The 19,817-nt window shown below is 46.8% G+C and overlaps 1 protein-coding gene across 1 annotated transcript; it reads right to left on the minus strand.

The window, feature by feature from the left end:
- Positions 1–5,234: 5,234 nt before the first annotated feature.
- MRPS21 (mitochondrial ribosomal protein S21) lies at positions 5,235–19,799 on the minus strand. Its single transcript, XM_009430682.2, has 3 exons — positions 19,710–19,799; positions 19,159–19,273; positions 5,235–5,568 (listed from the first exon to the last, which is right to left on the minus strand). Exons 2-3 carry the CDS (start codon positions 19,239–19,241, stop codon positions 5,388–5,390), a joined length of 264 nt encoding a protein of 87 aa, XP_009428957.1. The 5' UTR covers positions 19,242–19,273; positions 19,710–19,799; the 3' UTR covers positions 5,235–5,387.
- Between the last annotated feature and the right edge of the window lie 18 nt (positions 19,800–19,817).

The raw sequence follows: 19,817 nt of genomic DNA on the forward strand, positions 1-19,817 counted from the left end.
CCAGACACTATGCTAAGTACTTGACATGCATTCCATTATTTCATCCTCATTAAAAACCTATAGATGCTGGCCTGGTGAGTTGGCTCATGCCTGTAATCTCAATACTTTGGGAGGCTGAGGCAGGTGGATCACTTGAGGTCGGGAGTTCGAGACCAGCCTAACTAACATGGAGAAACCCTGTCTCTACCAAAAATACAAAATTAGTTGGGCATGGTGGTGCATGCCTGTTAATCCCAGCTACTCGAGAGGCTTGAGGTAGGGGGCGGAGGTTGCAGTGAGTCAAGATCACACCATTGCACTCCAGCCTGAGCAACAAGTGCGGAACTCCGTCTCAAAATAAATAAAAATAAAACATAAAACAAAAACTATAGATACCATTATCCTTATTATTATTATTATTATTTTTTTTCAGACAGAATCTCACTCTGTCACAGGCTGGAGAGCAGTGGCACAATCTCGGCTCAATGCAACCTCCACCTCCCAGGGTCAAGCGATTCTCCTGTCTCAGCCTCCTCAGTAGCTGGGACTACAGGTGTGTGCCACCACACCCGGCTAATTTTTTGTATTTTTAGTAGCGATGGGGTTTCACCGTGTTAGCCAGGATGGTCTCGATCTCCTGACCTTGTGATCTGCTCGCCTCGGCCTCTCAAAGTGCTGGGATTACAGGCGTGAGCTACCATGCCCGGCCCCATTATCCTTATTTTACAGGGGACACAAGGGTTTATGTTAAATAAGATACCAAGATCATGATGGAATCCAGATTTTTTTGACTAAGTAAAAATCATATATGTAAGGTAGCTGACACATAGTGGAAGTTCCAACATTTCCTTTTCCCTTCAATTACCTATGTAAACACTATTCCTTAACCTTGTTAGTATACAGTGAGTGATTATTCCTTAGCATTCTCACTTAACATACAAACTCTTATTTTGTAAGTGGTGCACTTCTGAAAACTTGAAAGTGCAGTGTCAAAATTACTCAACAGAGCCGGACACAGTGGCTCACGCCTGTAATCCCAGCACATTGGGAGGCCGAGGAGTGCGGATCATGAGGTCAGGAGATCGAGACCATCCTGGCTAACATGGTGAAACCCCGTCTCTACTAAAAATACAAAATATTAGCCGGGCATGGTGGCAGGCACCTGTAGTTCCAGCTACTCGGGAGGCTGAGGCAGGAGAATGGTGTGAACCCAGGAGGCGGAGCTTGCAGTGAGTGGAGATCATGCCACTGCACTCCAGCCTGGGCGACAGAGCGAGACTCTGTCTCACACACACACACACACACACACACACACACACACACAAAAAAAAATTACTCAACAGAGTCCCAATTTTAAAGGGGTAGCTGATTCCAGAGCACTAGATTACGAGATCTTTAAATTATGATTGGAGCAGGCCTGTCAGAGGCACTTCACTAAACAGGTAAGAGATTTCATAGGTGCCCAAGTTTAGGGTAGGAGGTACTTATCTAACATTCTGTAACTGGGTAAACAGCAAACCACCCCTCCTCTGAAACCAATGCAGGGATTAAAAGATTAGTGCAACCCCTACTCATTAAACTACCATGCAAATTATCTTCTAGCTTCCCAGAGCAAGGAGTGGAAAGTTTTTCTCCCTATCATCACAGCATAAGCAGATTGGAACTTTATCCAGCCACTTATCGCATTTATGAGGCCTCTCAACTGGCTAGCTGCTAAAACCCATCATTGTTCATTGCTCTAGGGGAGCATTGGCAATAGGACTGAAGATTAAAACAAGCGGGGGATAATTTTTAGAGACAAAGAAAATTTCAAATCTCAGCCACCTCTTAGTATTTTGGAGGGAGCTCAGAAGCAACTTTAGCCCCAGGAGAATAATGCCAAGTAACAGGCCTGATTCTGTTATCACAAACATGCCTTACCACTGTGGTAGATGACACTATATTATGGCTCAATATCATTAAAATGTACTAAAGACCAAATTCAGATTTATTTTATTTTACTTATTTATTTTTGAGACGGAGTCTCGCTCTGTCACCCAGGCTGGAGTGCAGTGGCGCCATCTCGGCTCACTGCAAGGTCTGCCTCCCGGATTCACGCCATTCTCCTGCCTCAGCCTCCCGGGCGCGGTGGCTCACGCCTGTAATCCCAGCACTTTGGGAGGCCGAGGCGGGTGGATCACGAGGTCAGGAGATCAAGACCATACTGGCTAACACGGTGAAACCCCGTCTCTACTAAAAATATAAAAAAAAAAATTCGCCAGGCGCGGTGGCGGGCGCCTGTAGTCCTGGCTACTCGGGAGGTTGAGGCAGGAGTATGGCGTGAACCCAGAAGGCGGAGCTTGCAGTGAGCCGAGATCGCGCCGCTGCACTCCAGCCTGGGCAATAGAGCGAGACTCCGTCTCAAAAAAAAAAAAAAAAAACGGAAGTGACGGAGTTTCACCGTGTTAGCCAGGATGGTCTCGCTCTCCTGACCTCGTGATCCATCCTCCTCGGCCTTCCAAAGTGCTGGGACTACAGGCGTGAGCCACCGCGCCCGGCCTCAGATTCAGATTTAAAGGTGACTCAGAAGTGTCATATCTTGTTTGTTAAGACTAGGTTGTATAAAGGGAACAAAGTTGAAGGCAGCCTGTATACAGATTTTCTCCAAAATGAGGGAAAGGAGCAGATCTATTTCTTTTTCCTTTTTTTTTTTGAGACGCTCCGTTGCCCAAGCTGGAGTGCAGTGGCGCGATTTCGGCTCTTTGCAAGCTCTGCCTCCTGGGTTCACGCCATTCTCCTGCCTCAGACTCCCAAATAGCTGGGACTACAGGCGCCCGCCACCATGCCCCGCTAACTTTTTTGTATTTTCAGTAGAGACGGGGTTTCACCATGTTAGCCAGGATGGTCTCGATCGCCTGACCTTGTGATCCGCCCGCCTCGGCTTCCCAAAGTGCTGGGATTACAGGCGTGAGCCACTGTGCCTGGCCAGCACCAACTTTTTTGAGACCGAGTCTTGCTCTGTCGCCAGGCGCGATCTTGGCTCACTGCAACCTCCACCTCCTGCGTTCAAGTGATTCTCCTGCCTCAGCCTCCCAGGTAGCTGGGATTACAGGCGCCTACCACCACGCCCAGCTAATTTTTTTGTATTTTTAGTAGAGACAGGGTTTCACTATGTTGGCTAGGCTGGTCTCAAACTCCTGACCTTGTGATCCGCCCGCCTCAGCCTCCCAAAGTGCTGAAATTACAGGCGTGAGCCAAGGCACCCGGCCTGGCACCGACTCTTAATAATAGCAACATGGCTGTCAGCTAACCAATGGTGGAGGAAACAGCAGGAGAAAAAGCAGAGCAGCTGGTCTTCCCACAGTGGTCAGTTTCCGCAGCGTCAAGAGTAAAATAATCAGGAGTGCCTGCTGGGTAGAGGCAGTGATGGTGGGAACCTCCACATGAAGTCTCTTTGAGTACTGCAAAGGGCAGTGGTTGTAACTCTAGCAGGCATCAGAATCACCTGCAAGGCTTGTGAAAATAGATTGCTGGGCTCCAACCTCAATTTCCAATATCGAAGATCTAAAGTAGGGTCCCATAATTTGCATTTCAAGCAATCCCTCTGGTGAAATTGATGCTGCTGATCTGACACTTTGAGAAGCACTGCTTTGTGGGTATTTCTGGCTCTGTGCCATTCTCTCTCAACGCTCCATTCCCTCTTTCCTACTATCTACTGAGTCCCACCCATCTATTGCTTTATTTCTTCTCCACCATCCCTCTCTTAGTCTCTGTTAGGAAAACTAAAAGGACAGAAAACAGGAATGAACATTAGGGTAGATTTAAGAATTTCTTTGGGCAAGGATTCCAGCACTCTAGTCTGGCTGATAGGTGTTTTCAGAAGCAGAATTTATTCCAAATACATACATGCATCTTCTCCTCTCTACCTAACGTGGAACAGTTTAATAAAAAGTAATAGATGCTTTCTCAGTAAGATTTTGCTTGGGGATTCAAAAAAATTGGGTAGGAAATGGTAGACATATTTCACTACATTAAAAAAATTTTCCGGCCGGGCGCGGTGGCTCACGCCTGTAATCCCAACACTTTGGGAGGCCGAGGCAGGGGGATCACGAGACCAGGAGATCGAGACCATCCTGGCTAACACAGAGAAACCCCATCTCTACTAAAAACACAAAAATTAGCCGGGCGTGGCGGCATGTGCCTGTAGTACCAGCTGCTGGGGAGGCTGAGGCAGGAGAATGGCGTGAACCCAGGCGGCGGAGCTTGCAGTGAGCCGAGATTGCCCCACTGCCCTCCAGCCTAGGCAACAGAGCGAGACTCCATCTCAAAAAAAAAAAAAAAAAAAAAAAAAAAAATTTTCCAGCCAGGTACGGTGGCTCATGCCCGTAATCCCAGCACTTTGGGAGGCCGAGGTGGGCGGATCACCTGAGGTCAGGAGTTCGAGACCAGCCTGGACAACATGGTGAAACCCCGTCTCTACTAAAAATACAAAAATTAGCTGGGCGTGGTGGCAGGTGCCTGTAGTCCCAGCTTCTGGGGAGGCTGAGGCAGGAGAATCACTTGAACCCGGGAGGCGGAGGTTGCAGTGAGCCGAGACTGCACCATTGCACTCCAGTCTGGGGGACAAGAGCGAGACTTCCTCTTAAAAAAAAGAAAAAAAAATTCCTTACTTCTCCTGGACTTTCAAAAAAGTTTTTATTGTAGTAAAACACAAAATTTACCATCTTAACCATTTAAGGGTATAGTTCAGTGGCATTAAGTACATTCAACTTTTTGAGCAACCGCCATCACCATTCATCATCCATCTCCGTTTTTTTGTTTTGAGATGGAGTCTCACTCTGTCGCCCAGGTTGGAGTGCAGTGGCATGATCTTGGCTCACTGCAACCTCTGCCTCCCCAGTTCAAGCAATTCTCCTGCCTCAGCCACCCAAGTATCTGGGATTACAGGCGTGCACCACCACGCCCGGCCAATTTTTTTTTGTATTTTTAGTAGAGATGGGGTTTCACCACATTGGCCAAGCTGGTCTCAAACTCCTGGCCTCAAGTGATCCGCCCGCCTCAGCCTCCCAAAGTGTTGGGATAACAGGCGTGAGCCACCATGCCAGGCCATCGTCTCCTGAACTTTTTCATCTGCCCAAACTGAAACTCTGTACCCATTAAACAATAACTCCTCATTGCCCCCTCCTCCAGTCCCTGGCAAATACCATTCTACTCCTAGAGTACTTTCAGACTCAGTTTCTTCTTTCACTTAATAAAAGACAGGGTCCACTGCTGACTAATGGGATTGTTTCTATATTTGGAGGCCTTCTTGCAGACATGTGATTTGAGTTTATTGCAGAGAATGGTAATAGGAAATGGGATTGTACAAAGAAAAGAGATGGAGAGAAAACTGGATGAGGGTTTCCCACTGGGTGTCCCACCCACAGGCCTCAGCAGCCCTGCCACGGATCTGCCCGATTCTTTCGCATCAAGAAGTTGATCTTGCGAGCCATTTCCATGTTGTAGATCCGCCGGCACCTTTCATAGCTTTCCCTCTGTCGCCGGCGGCATGGCTTCTCATAATACCGCCGATGCTTAATGTCCTCAATGAGCCCATCCATAGTGAGGATTCTGTATAAAGGCAAGCAATGAGGTTAGACATTTGGGATCATCATTATTCTTTTCCAGTTTCATAAATAGAAGTCGATTGACCAAACAATTGGTATTTATAAAAATTACAGTGGGAAATGGTGGCAATAGAGCATTAACTGCCTACTCACAAAGGCCTCAATAAGAATCTGTGGGCCGGGTGCAGTGGCTCATGCCTGTAATCCCACCACCCTGGGAGCCCAAGGTGAGCAGATTGAGCCCAGGAGTTTGAGACCAGCCTAGGCAACATGGCAAAACCCTGTTTCTACAAAAAATAAAAATAATTAGCCAGGCTTCGTGATATGTGTCTGTAGTGCTAGCGACTCACGAGGCTGAGGTGGGAGCATCACTTGAGCCCAGGGGAGACTGAGGCTGCAGTGTGCTGTGTTTGCACCAGTGTACTCCAGCCTGGGTGACAGAGTAAGACCCTGTCTCAAAAAAGAAAAAAAATACTGTTCAGCATGGGCAACACGGCAAAACCCCGTCTCTGCAAATAATACAAACATTAGCCAGGCATGGTGGTACACGCCTGTAGTCCCCTCTACTCAGGAGGCTGAGGTGGGAGGATCAATTGAACCTGGGAGTTCGTGGCTGCAGTGAGCTGAGATCCTACCACTGCATTCCAGCCTGGACAACAGAGTGACACCTTGACTCAAGGAAAAAAAAAAAAAAAAAAAAAGGCTGGGCACAGTGACTCATGCCTGTAATCCTAGCACTTCGGGAGGCCGAGGCAGGTGGATCACCTGAGGTCGGGAGTTCGAGACCAGCCTGACCAATATGGTGAAACCCCGTCTCTACTAAAAATACAAAAATTAGCTGGGCATGATGGCGGGCGCCTATAGTCCCTCCCAGCTACTCAGGAGGCAGGCAGGAGAAGTTTGAACCTCAGAGGTGGAGGTTGCAGTGAGCTGAGATTGCACTACTGCACTCCAGCCTGGGCAACAGAGTGAGACTCTGTCTCAAAAAAAAAAAAAATTGGGGAAATAAAAAAGCAATTAATTACATGGCCCTTGCTCTTGGAGAGTTTATAGTCAAAGTTATGTTTTCAAACCTACTCTACCACAACACACCTGAGGGATATGATACAGTACCTGAAGAACATGTCTCCCTACAGCAATGATTCTCAACTAATGGGGCATTTCAGAGACCTCAACTGGGGAGAGCCATTTTCAGTAAGAACAGAATCACTAGGGGTGATTCTTAAGGTGATTCTCTTACTTAAAATTCCATCCTGTCAGGCTGGTGGCTCACACCTGTAATTCCAGCACTGTGGGAGGCCGAGGTGGGCGGATCACCTGAGGTCAGGAGTTGGAGACCAGCCTGACCAACAAGGAGAAACCCTGTCTCTACTAAAAATACAAAATTAGCCGGGCATGGTGGTGTATGCCTGTAATCCCAGCTACTCGGAAGGCTGAGGCAGGAGAATTGCTTGAACCCTGGGGGCGGAGGTTGCAGTAAGCCAAGGTTGCGCCACTGCACTCCAGCCTGGGCAACAAGAGTGAAACTCCATCTTAAAAAGATCACTTGAGGTCAGGAGTTCAAGACCAGCCTGGCCAACATGGTGAAACCCCACCTCTACTAAAAATACAAAAATTAGCCAGGCGTAGTGGTGGGCACCTGTACTCAGTAGGCTGAGGCAGGAGAATCCCTTGAACTCGGGGTGGAGGCTGTAGTGAGCCGAGATGGTGCCACTGCACTCCAGCCTGGGCAACAGAGACTCTTGTCTCAAGGAAAAACAAAACAAAAACAAACTCACAGGAGGCATTAAACCTGAACTTGAGAACAAGAAAGTGGTTGTGAAGGGATCCTAAAGAACAACTCATCTGAAATGTGAATAAGTAGGTTGCCCTATTTCCACTCTCTTTTCCTACACCAATTATTGCCCTAAAACATAAATCAGATCATGTCACTCTGGTGCTAAAAAATCTTTCCTAATATACAGAGTGGCCTAAGCCACTAAAGTTCCCAGAATCATCTGCACATCAGAACTGCCCAGGGATCTTTTAAACATTCTGAACCCTGGGCCACACCCAGTCCAATTAAATCACAAAGGAGAGGGAAAGGGACATGAGCAGGTTTTTCAGTTTCCAAGGTGATTCCAATGTACAGACAGATTTTGGAACTACTAGTCTAAGCTCAAAGCCCAAACAATTGCCCCCTATATATATATGTTTTAATAACCTGCCCTACTGATCACTTGAGGTCAGGAGTTCGAGACAAGCCTGGCCAACATGGTGAAACCCCATCTCTACTAAAAATACAAAAATTAGCTGGGCATGGTGGTGCCCACCTGTAATCCCAGCTACTCGGGAAGCGGAGGCAGGAGAATAGCTTGAACCTGGGAGGTGGAGGTTGCAATGAGCCGAGATCAAGGCACTGCACTCCAGCTGGGCAAAAGATGGAGACTCCATCTCAAAAAACAAAAACAAAACACGTGCCCTATAATGCCTATGCTCTAGTCACACTTAAGTATATGCAGTTCTCCAAGCATCCTACATACTTGTTTTTTTCTTTGCTCATGATGTTCCCTTTACTTGGAATATCATTCTTTTCTTTTTCTTCCTGATGAAATCCTACTTGTTCCTCAAAGGCCCAAATCAATTGTTATCACATCTGTAAACTAGTTCAGGTGAAATCAAACTTTGGCATGCAGTAGTCATCTGGAAAGCTTGTTAAAACAGGGATTGCTGGCTGGCCATGGTGGCTCACACCTGTAATCCCAGGACTTTGGGAGGCCGAGCTGGGAGCATCACTTGAGCCCAGGAGTTTGACACTAGCCTGAGCAACATAGTGAGAACCCCATCTCCACAAAAAATAAAAAATTAGCCAGACATGGTGGCACACACACCTGCACTCCCAGCTACTTGGGAGGCTGACATGGGAGAATGGGAGAAATGCTTTATCCCAGGAGGTTGAGACTGCAGTGAGCCATGATTGTGGCACTGCACTCCAGCCTGGGCAAGCAAGACCCTATTTCTTTCTTTCTTTTGAGACGGAGTTGCGCACTTGTTGCCCAGGCTGGAGTGCAATGGCGCAATCTTGGCTCACTGCAACCTCCGCCTTCTGGGTTTAAGCGATTCTCCTGCCTCAGCTTCCCAAGTAGCCGGAATTACAAGCACCAGCTAATTTTTGTTATTTTTAGTAGACATAAGGTTTTGCCATGCTGGCAGGCTGGTCTCGAACTCCTGACCTCAGGTGATCCACCCGCCTCAGCCTCCCAAAGTGCTGGGATTACAGGCATGAGCCACCGCAACCGGCCTTTTTTTTTTTTTTTTTTTTTTTTTGAGACAGAGTCTCGCTCTGTTGCCCAGGCAGGAGTTGCAGTGGCACGATCTCGGCTCACTGCAACCTCCGCCTCCCAGGTTCAAGAGATTCTCTTGCCTCAGGCTCCCGAGTAGCTGGGACTACAGACACGCACCACCACGCCCAGCTAATTTTTGTATTTTTAGTAGAGACGGAGTTTCACCATATTGGTCAGGCTGGTCTTGAACTTCTGACCTCATGATCTGCCTGCCTTGGCCTCCCAAAGTGCTGGGATTACAGGCATGAGCCACTGCGCTTGGCTGTGAAACCCTATTTCAAAGAACACCACAGACTGCTGTGCCACAGTTTCTGATTCTGTAGGCCTAGAGTAGGGGCCAAGAATTTGCATTTCTAACAATTCCCAGCTGATATTGCTGCTGATGGTCCAGGGACAACCAACACCATGGCACCATTTTTTTTTTTTTTTTGAGGCAGGGCCTCGCTCTGCTGCCCAGGCTGGAGTGCAGTGTCACCATCTTGGCTCACTGCAGCCTCAACCTCTCAGGTTCAAGCAATTCTCGCGCCTCAGCCTCCTGAGTAGCTGGGATTACAGGGGCGTACCACCACACCTGGATAATTTTTGCATTTTTAGTAGAGACAGGGTTTCACCATGTTGGCCAGGCTGGTCTCAAACTCCTGACCTCAGGTGATCCACCCACCTCGGCCTCCCAAAGTGCTGGGATTGCAGGCGTGAGCCACCACGCCCGGCTGATGTCTCTTTTATAGCACTGATCAAACAGTATTACATTGAACCCCTCATTGGGTTGTGTCTTTTCTAAGGTTAGAGATCAAATCTGTATTCACTTTTGCACCTAACAAAATACTTGGCAAAGAACAACTAGGAAATGTATGCCAAAAAGGAGTCCTCTAGATGACTAATAAATGTCCATAGCACAAGGGATTAAGTGACCTTACAATATATACAGTTATTGGGGATATAGCTCAGAAAGCCTCAATAGTATTACCTTTACTACGATGGCATATTAGAGTTTAGATAGCATTTTTACATCCATCATCCTAACTACACTCCTATGAAATTGTTTAGGCAAATAATGTCCTCTTTTTATAGATGAGGAAACTGAAGTTCAGAGAGGCTGACCCGCCCAAGATCACAAAATGGAACTATAAACAGAATTCAGGTCTTTAGTAAAGTGCTCTACAACAGTATTCTGCTTCTCAAGCAAAAACCACCAATTTCAGAAGACAAACTGTTGCAGTATCCATGGGTAAAAGGGAGTGAAGAGCTGGGCTAGACTCTTCAATCAGAGTAAAGAGGAAATGGAAGCCGATATGGGACACTTGGATAAAAGAATGATCTAAACATGTAAACATTTATTTCTGCTGAGACTTGTGTTTAATACTGTCTAATGAAGGTTGCTTTTTGGACTAGAAAGTAGTATATTGGAGAAAATATAGAAAAAAGCCCCTGAAAGAAAAAGATTGGATATATAATGTAAAAAGTACAAGGAGACTGGATTTGAGAGAATATAAAAAGGACAGAGACCCTGAGTAAATATGACCTAGGAAGACGAACCTATTGGAATGACAAAGACAGTTTAAAAGTAGGATGAAACAACACTGCAAGAGGAGGAAGGGGTTGAGTATGACTCAAGGAACCCTACTGGAGTTCCAAAAGGCTTCTAAAACAAAGGTGATCATCTTACCAAAGAAATGCCTGTACTGTCAGGCGAAAGGGCAAGACAAGGAAAAAGAATAACAAAAGAACATAAGAATGGTGAAGGGAAAAGAAAGAATATAATGATGGGGGTTGGTAAATGGCATTCCCTGGATGTACTACTTACTTCCAAAACACAGACCAAATAAATTCCAAGATGCCAGGTGAGGATTCCCTCCCTTACCCGACACGTTCTAGTCATACTAAAAAAGGCACAGATTATCTTCAAATGCCCCAGAGTCCCTATAGTAGAGGTATCTACTCAACTTTACCTCTAACAGAAACGGAAGCAAGAAAAGCTTTGTAAAACACAAGAATAGAGGGGGTGTTACTAATGATGCTTCCTTCTGCTTCCAAAAGTAGTTCAAGGACTAGTACATCAAGAGCTTTAGAGTAAACAGATCAGCCTGGAGTTCGGGCGCCTGGCAACCTAATACTGAAGGAGAAACCAGCTGCCAGTTTTAGTGAAATTCAAATGATTATGTAAAAGGAGCCAAGCTGCCTGGAGCGGGGGGAGTTGCGGGTGGCAGACTCACATGTCAGTGTAGCCAGTCTACGTCAGGACAGACGTGTATGCAGAAGGACTCAATGGACCCAGAAGGTAGCCCACTAGGAGTAAAAGGAATCAACAGGGCATGCTTCCAGTGTACTCACCTTTCTTTGCTTGGGGGCCAGCCAATCATGCAGGGTTCCTAGCAACCCCCACTCTCCACCTTCTCATCCCGGGGCACCAATGAGGGCCCCCAGTTATATAACAGGCATTTTGTGGTGGCCTCACTGGACAGACACGTAGGCTATTTCCTTTGTAAGACTCTCTCTGTACTCCAAACATGGTAAAGCTTTAATCACCTCCCTCTAGACTCATTTGCTCTCCTACCTATTGTTGTAATTAGACCACAGAACAAGCAAATTATTTTTAAACTACCAGCTATGAGAAAGCTGAAAGAGATCAGGAGAGGCCTGGAGTGTGAGAAAGATATACAGAAAAAGTGGCTAGAGAGAGGACATTTGGGAAAAGCAGAGAAAAAGAAGAAACAGAAAAGTGCATCAGTCAGAAAATGTGTTTAACAGGCAGCAGGAAAACAGAAGATTGGATCACTCCAAAATCAGTCTGCTCACATATGCAAGCTTAAAAGTCCTTACCTAGAAAATTATTCTAAGAGGCCGGGCACGGTGGCTCACGCCTGTAATCCCAGCGCTCTGGGAGGCCGGGCGGGCCAATCATGAGGTCAGGAGTTTGAGACCAGCCTGGCCAACATCGTGAAACCCCGTCTCTACTACAAAAAATTAGCCGGACGTGGTGGCAGGTGCCTGTAATCCCAGCTACTCGGGAGGCTGAGGCAGGAGAATCACTTGAACCCGGGAGACAGAGGTTGCAGTGAGCCGAGACCACGCAGTCTGGGCAACAGAGAGAGACTCCGTATTAAAAAAAAAAAAAAAAAAAAGAAAGGAAAAAGAAAATTATTCTAAGACTGAAATATTTGTTCATTTCCCCCCTGCCCCGCGAAGCTATAATACAATTTATGGGACTCTGAGTCTATGGGACTTGAATTTCTTTTCCTTTTTTGAGACGAAGTCTCGCTCTCGTCCCCCAGGCTGGAGTGCAATGGCGCGATCTCGGCTCACTGGAACCTCCGCCTCCTGGGTTCAAGCGATTCTCCTGCCTCAGCCTCCTGAGTAGCTGGGATTACAGGCATCTGCCACCATGTCCGGCTAATTTTTTTTTCTTTTGAGACGAAGTCTCGCTCTCGTCCCCCAGGCTGGAGTGCAATGGCGCCATCTTGGCTCACTGCAAGCTCCGCCTCCTGGGTTCACGTCATTCTCCTGCCTCAGCCTCCAGAGTAGCTGGGACTATAGGCGCCCGCCACGGCGCCCAGCTAATTTTTTGTATTTTTAGTAGAGACGGGGTTTCACTGTGTTAGCCAGGATGGTCTCGATCTCCTGACCTCGTGATCCGCCCCCCTCAGCCTCCCAAAGTGCTGGGATTACAGGCATGAGCCACCGCGCCCGGCCAATTTTTGTATTTTTTTTTAGTAGAGACAGGGTTTCATCATGTTGGCCAGGCTGGTCTTGAACTCCTGACCTCAGATGATCCACCCGCCTCGGCCTCCCAAAGTGCTGAGCTTACAGGGGTGAGCCACCGCGCCTGGCCAAATTTATTTTTCTAACCCCTCCTCTTCTTTCTTAAAAAGAAAAGAATATAATTCTTTTCTTTTTAAGCAATGTAAATTGCTTTTTTCCAAATCCTACTCCTACTTTGGTGTTTTAATCCCTGAAGAAAAGGTAATACTGTGCTTCTTAACCAGGGTAATTAACAGAATGCCAAAGGATACAAGTTTCTAGACAAATTTGATGCATCTGCCTGGAGCACCAATTTTAACTCGAAGGAGTGGGGGTGTTACCCATAAAACAGATGCAATGGCAACGAATACGCAGTTCACCTTACATTTTAATTTAGGGAAGCTTCAAAGAAATTCCATGTTTGCTTATAGTAGCAGAACCCCTATAGTTCATTCACTCTCCTCTGCTGTTAACGACACTTCAGTAAAAAAGTTTGACAAACATTAAATAAGTGACAAAAAAGATAAAGGAACATTTATGTTCATTAAGTAGACATTTAATGAGAGCTTTGGATGTGCCAGACACTTTGGTAAATCCAAGAGATACACAAATGAAAAAGCATAGGTTTCTGTCCTTAAGGAGGCTACAAGCCTTTTTTTTTTTGAGACAGGGTCTCACTTTGTCACCCAGGCTGGAGTGCAGTGGCGCGATCTCGGCTCACTGCAACCTCCAGCTCCCAGGTTCAAGCGATTCTCCTGCCTCAGCCTCCCAAATAGCTGGGATTACAGGTATGCACCATCATACCCGGCTAATTTTTATATTTTTAGTAGAGACGGGGTTTTACCATGTTGGCCAGGCTGGTCTTGAACTCCTAACCTCAAATGATCCGCCCCCCTCAGCCTCCCAAAGTGCTGGGATTACAGGCATGAGTCACTGTGCCCAGCCAGGAGGCTACAAGTCTATTATAATAATTTTCAATCCTGGTGAAATCTCATGGTATGTTTTTTAAAATGCTGCCATCCAGGTTGCAACCCCTGGAGATTCTGATTCATCTCAGACTGGGCCCTGGCATTAGTTTTGTTTTCTTGATGGTTCGTTCTCTAGGTGATCCTAATAGGCAGCCAGGGTTGAAACCACAGGGTGTCACACTGACCACTCTCCGGCTCTCTAATATTAACACTTCGACCCAGGAAATAGGTTTGTGTAAAATGCCAGTCACCAACAAAAAGAGAACCATAAAAGTAGTATGTGGGCTGGGTGTGGTGGCTCACACCTGTAATCCCAGCACTTTGGGAGACAGAGGCGGGTGGATCACCTGAGGTCAGGAGTTCGAGACCAGCCTGGCCAACATGGTGAAACCCCGTCTCTACTAAAAATACCAAAACTAGCCAGGCGTGGTGGCAAGTGCCTGTAATCCCAGCTACGCGGGGGGCTGAGGCAGGAGAATCACTTGAACCTGGGAGGCGGAGGTTGCAGTGAGCCGAGATCATGCCACTGCACTCCAGCTTGGGGGACAAGAGCGAGACATCGTCTCAAACAAACAAACAAACAAACAAAAAACAGAAAAAAAAAAACAGGAAAAGCAAAAACTGAGTGTTGATTAAATTAAAAATATAGTGGCTGGACAAGGATTTTTAAAAGAGGCAGATAAAAAGGGGTACAGACAATCTTAGACAAAGAAATAAGAGTCTTCTCTCAAAAGATAAGAGCTAGCCTTATATTTTCTGCAAACCTGGTATCAGTGAAGAGGATCAGGAAGGAGATTAGAAATATTTTGTTTCTCAGATTCTGTTTCAAATTTTAAGTGTAAATGGGGATGCATTCCATATATGATATGGGGCATCACTGCAGTCTCTGCCTCCCAGGTTCAAGCGGCTCTTCTGCCTCAGCCTACCGAGTAGCTGGGATTACAGACCTGTGCCACCATGCATGGCTAATTTTTGTATTTTTAGTAAAGACGGGGTTTCGCCATGTTGGCCAGGCTAGTCTCGAACTCCTGGCCTCAAGTGATCCACCATTCTTAGCCTCCCAAATTGCTGAGAATACAAGAGTGAGGCACTGCACCCAGCCGCTACTCTCTTGATACAACTGTAAGAAGTGGTTCAGCTGGGCATGGTGGCTCACGCCTGTAATCCCAGCACTTTGGGAGGCTGAGGTGGGCAGATCACGAGGTCAGGAGATGGAGACCATTCTGGCTAACATGGTGAAACCCCGTCTCTACTAAAAATACAAAAAATTAGCCGGGGTAGTGGCATGCGCCTGTAGTCCCAGCTACTCGGGAGGCTGAGGCAGGAGAATCGCTTGAACTCGGGAGGCGGAGGTCACAGTGAGCAGAGATTGCGCCACTGCACTCCAGCCTGGGCGACAGAGGGAGACTCCGTCTCAAAAAAAAAGTGGTTCAATAAATAATAGTGTACCACAAATTTTGTTGTTTTTTGTCAAAGTAGCTAATTTTCTAAAAACAAAATTCTTGCTTTTGTGTTATCTATACTTTAGGAATAAGGGAACTAAAACTGAGCCTTTTGGAAATTTGTTTTACCATTAAGCAACAGCTATCCTTTGATCTTTCAATAACAAACATCTCAACAACCATGGCCAGAAGACCCATCTAAATCTACCAAAATAAATCATACAGAAAAAGATTTACAGGGAGAAGTCAGAAAAAAAGAGTGAAGTTATACGTAATACATGCCTTTTCCCAAATTCAACATTCATCTCCCTAGCTAACTCACTGCAGGGTCTGGATGTTACCTATAAAGACGTTCATTTTAGGCCAGGTGCAGTGGCTCAAGCCTGTAATCCCAGCACTTTGGGAGGCCAAGGCGGGTGGATCATGTGAGGTTGGGAGTTCGAGACCAGCCTGACTAACCTGGAGAAACCCCATCTCTAGTAAAAATACAAAATTAGCTGGGCTTGGTGGCGCATGCCTGTAATCCCAGCTACTCAGGAGGCTGAGGCAGGAGAATCGCTTGAACATGGGCGGCAGAGGTTGCGGTGAGCCGAGATCGCACCATTGCACTCCAGCTTGGGCAATAAGAGTGAAACTCTGTCTCAAAAAAAAAAAAAGTTAATTTTGTACTTCCAAGATAGCAAAGTAGGGCCAGAGAAAGGTCATTAGACATAATATACTTCTCAGACATGCCACCAGAAGGTATGAAATAGGAGAGTTGGAAATGAGGAGAAATAGAGAAAAATGAAACAGGATACCTTACAACCTGGTACTTATCTTTACTCTCAGCATAGGTGACAATGTAGAGGGAACAGCTTCAGCCCAAGGATATAATTGTTATGCACATAGAATTAAGTGATGCGGCTGACCCCAGACCAGATTGCAGTGGCACGATTCTGGCTCACTGCAGCCTCTGCTTCCCAGGTTCAAGTGATTCTCCTGCCTCAGCCTCCCAAGTAGCTGAGATTACAGGCGCCTGCCACCACATACGGCTAATTTTGTATTTTTAGTAGAGACAGGGTTTCGCTATGTTGGCCAGGCTGGTATTGAACTCCTGACCTCAGGTGATCCACCCGCCTGAGCCTCCCAAAGTGCTGGGATTACAGGTGTGAGCCACCACGCCTGACCCTAAGACCAGATCCTTTTAAAAGACATAGAAACCATTCTGAGCCTGCAACTGCTTCTCATTTACACAGCTTCTGACAGCATTTTTTTCTTTTTTTTTTTTGAGACAGAGTCTCGCTCTGTTGCCCAGGCTGGAGTGTAGTGGCACGATCTCGGCTCACTGCAACCTCCTCCTCCCGGGTTCAAGCGATTCTCCTGTCTCAGCCTCCTCAGTAGCTGGGACTACAGGTGTGTGCCACCACGCCCGGCTAATCTTTTGTATTTTTAGTAGCGACGGGGTTTCACCGTGTTAGCCAGGCTGGTCTCGATGTCCTGACCTCGTGATCCACCCGCCTCGGCCTCCCAAAGTGCTGGGATTACAGGCATGAGCCACCGCGCCCGGCTGACAGCATTTTTTTCCTCACTGTGGTCTTCTGCCATCCAGCCTTCCACACCTAGAACTCTCTGCTTTGCTAAGAACTAGGTTCCCTTTCCTTTGCCCTCTCAGTCCTCAAGACCCCTACCAATATTTAAACCCAATCAGATGAGGATTCTGGTTTTTTTTTTTAAAGCGACATCTGCTGAAATGAGAAGACAAGGATTCTAAATTGGAAAATGAACCACCGTAAGTCTTTCCATTTCTAGTAAGACTAGTAAATAATTATTAAAGAACATTGCACTAAAAAGATGTGCTTTAGGCTCCTCTCCACCATTCAATAATTGCATAACCCAATAAAGATAATCTGATCTTCCAAGGCTTCCCTTACTTGTGAAATAAAGCTACCACATTAAAGGCCTTAACGCAGCCCATGCAATATCTTTCCTACATTTTTTTTAAGAGACATGGTCTCACTATGCTTCCTAGGTTAGAGTGGAGTGGTTATTCACAGGCACAACAAGAGTGCACTCACACTACAGTCTTGAACTCCTGGGTTCAAGCAATCCTCTTGCCTCAGCCTCTGGAGCAGCTAGCACTACAGGAGCCCCTTCCTTACAATTCTTTGATAATTCAACTCAACAAGCGTTTGTTTCTCCAAATGTTACTTCACACTGGGGAAAGAAAATGACGCGTGAGTCATACCAGAAAGTCAAAATCCACACAACTGGTGAGAAGGGAAGGCTAAGAACTTTTTGCTTGAGAATTCAGTGGTAAAGTACTACTAGGGCTGGGCTGGGTGCAGTGGCTCATGCCTGTAATCCCAGCACTTTGGGAGGCCGAGGCGGGTGGATCACGAGGTCAAGAGATTGAGACCATCTTGGCTAACGTGGTGAAACCCTCTCGACTAAAAATACAAAAATCAGCCAGGCGTGGTGGTGGGCACCTGTAGTCTCAGCTACTCGGGAGACTGAGGCAGAAGAGTCAATTGAACCCAGGAGGCGGAGGCTGCAGTGAGCTGAGACTGCGCCACTGCGCTCCAGCCTGGCAACAGAGCAAGACTCCGTCTTAAAAAAAAAAAAAAAAAGTATTACTAGGGCTCTTCTACATCTCTTAGCCTGGCATTCAAAAATTTTCAATGAAGCTATAAAGCTCCTCCACCCCAGCTAGTTCGTTTCCATTTATGTATTTTTCCTTATGCTGTATCTTTCCTCAAAACTTGTAAGCTTTCCCATCTTTCTTTTTTTTTCCTTTCTTCTTAATATTTTTAGAAATGGGGTCTTGCTATGTTTACCAGATTGGTCTTGAACTCTTGGCAACAAGCAATCCTCCCCACTAGGCTTCCCAAAGTGCTAGGATTACAGGTGTGAGTCATCCCACCCAGTGAGCTTTCCCATCTTTTGCCTGCTTCTCTAGGATGCCAATCTGAATTCACCTTTTCCTTTAGCTTTGTCCCACACCAATCACTCCCTCAGCTTTCTATTTATCATACTATGTTCCCGCTTCCTAGCAACTTCACATCTTGATTTTCCCTTTGGGCTCTTTTTTAAGTCTTCTAAAGAATTCAGGTTCCTCATAAAAGGAGTCATTACGCTTGGGCAACATGGCGAGACTCCCTCTGTACAGAAAATACAAAAATTGACTGCGGTGGTGGCGTGCGTTGCTAGACCCAGCTAGTCAGGAGACTGAGGCAGGAGGATTGTTGACTGACACAGCAAGACCCTGTCTCAATTTTTAAAAAGCGGGGCCGGGCGCTGTGGCTTACGCCTGTAATCCTAGCACTTTGGGAGGCAGAGGCAGGCAGATCACTTGAGGTCAGGAGATCGAGACCATCCTGGCCAACACGGTGAAACCCCATCTCTACTATAAATACAAAAATTAACCGGGCGTGGTGGCGGGAGCCTGTAGTACCGGCTGCTCCGGAGGCTGAGGCAGGAGAATGGCGTGAACCCAGGAAGCGGAGCTTGCAGTGAGCCGAGATCGTGCCGCTGCACTCCAGCCTGGGTGACAGAGCGAGACTCTGTCTCAAAAAAAAAAAATAAAATAAAATAAAATAAAATAAAATTAAAAGCGGGGAGGTGCGGGGGGTGATTACTTGTTGAATACAGTTCATACAGTTAGGTTTGAGGAAGAACTTTTTTCTTTTTTTTTTTTTTTGAGATAGCGTCTCACTCTTGCCCAGGCTGGAGTGCAAGTGGCTCGATCTTGGCTCACTACAACCTCTGCCTCCCGGGTTCAAGCGATTCTCCTGCCTCAGCTCTCGAGTAGCTGAGATTACAGGCGTTTGCCACCACGCCCGGCTAATTTTTGTATTTTTAGTAGAGACACGGTTTCACCATGTTGGCCAGGCTGGTCTGAAACTCCTGACCGCATGTGATCCACCCGCCTCGGCCTCCCAAAGTGCTGGGATTACAAGCGTGAGCCACCGCGCCCGGCCCAGAACTTCATTTTTAAGATAATAAACTGAGGGGCTGAGACGTTTTAAGAGACTGTGAACACCTGGGCTGGCACTGTTTTGAGAACAATCAACGAAAGGGGAAGGGAGAGAATAACCACCGCACTTCCCAGAGAGTCTAGGCATGATTCTGGTCCCTTAACAGTTACCTGTTTAGGGTCCTGTATGCGCTTTCCACGTTCCCTTCCTGTACCATCACAGTCCTGGCGATGAACTTCAGATGTTTTGCCATGACCTTGGATTTAAACCTTCACTCTGTAGAGCCTAAAGGATGATGGAGAAAGGGCGAGGAAAGCAGAAAGAGAAACGCAACATAATACAAACTACACCGCGCGGCTTATTTAGGATTTGGAAATTCAACATGCTCAGGGACGCGCGAGATGGAGCACATGGAAGTCATCCTAGAAAGTAGACGTGAATCGTTGTCTCTTATTCTCACTGCCAATCCAAATCCTCGCATAGAGAAGAAAAGAGATGGCAGCAGGGCGTTACCACAAAGACGCGTCGCCGGGCATGAGAAGGACAGGAGCGACAAGGATGCGCCACAGGGTCCCAACCACCACACATAGTTCCAAAAGGGGTTGAGTTGGGAGTTGGGGAAGGACTCTTTGTTGGTCTTTGGAAAAGGGGGCGAAAGCCCGCAAACCTGCCCTCTCGCCAAGCCAGCCTTCCTTTCCCCAAACCCTGCACAACTCCTCACCTGCCGCGCTCAGTACCTAGCCGACCGGAAGGGTTCTCACTACCGGAAGCGGAAATTACGGAATCGCCAGCGCCGCGCAAAGAAACAGGCTGAGGGAGACAACGTGCG

Source organism: Pan troglodytes, chromosome 1 (genome assembly GCF_028858775.2).
Source record: "Pan troglodytes isolate AG18354 chromosome 1, NHGRI_mPanTro3-v2.0_pri, whole genome shotgun sequence".
Taxonomy (NCBI): Eukaryota; Metazoa; Chordata; class Mammalia; order Primates; family Hominidae; genus Pan; species Pan troglodytes.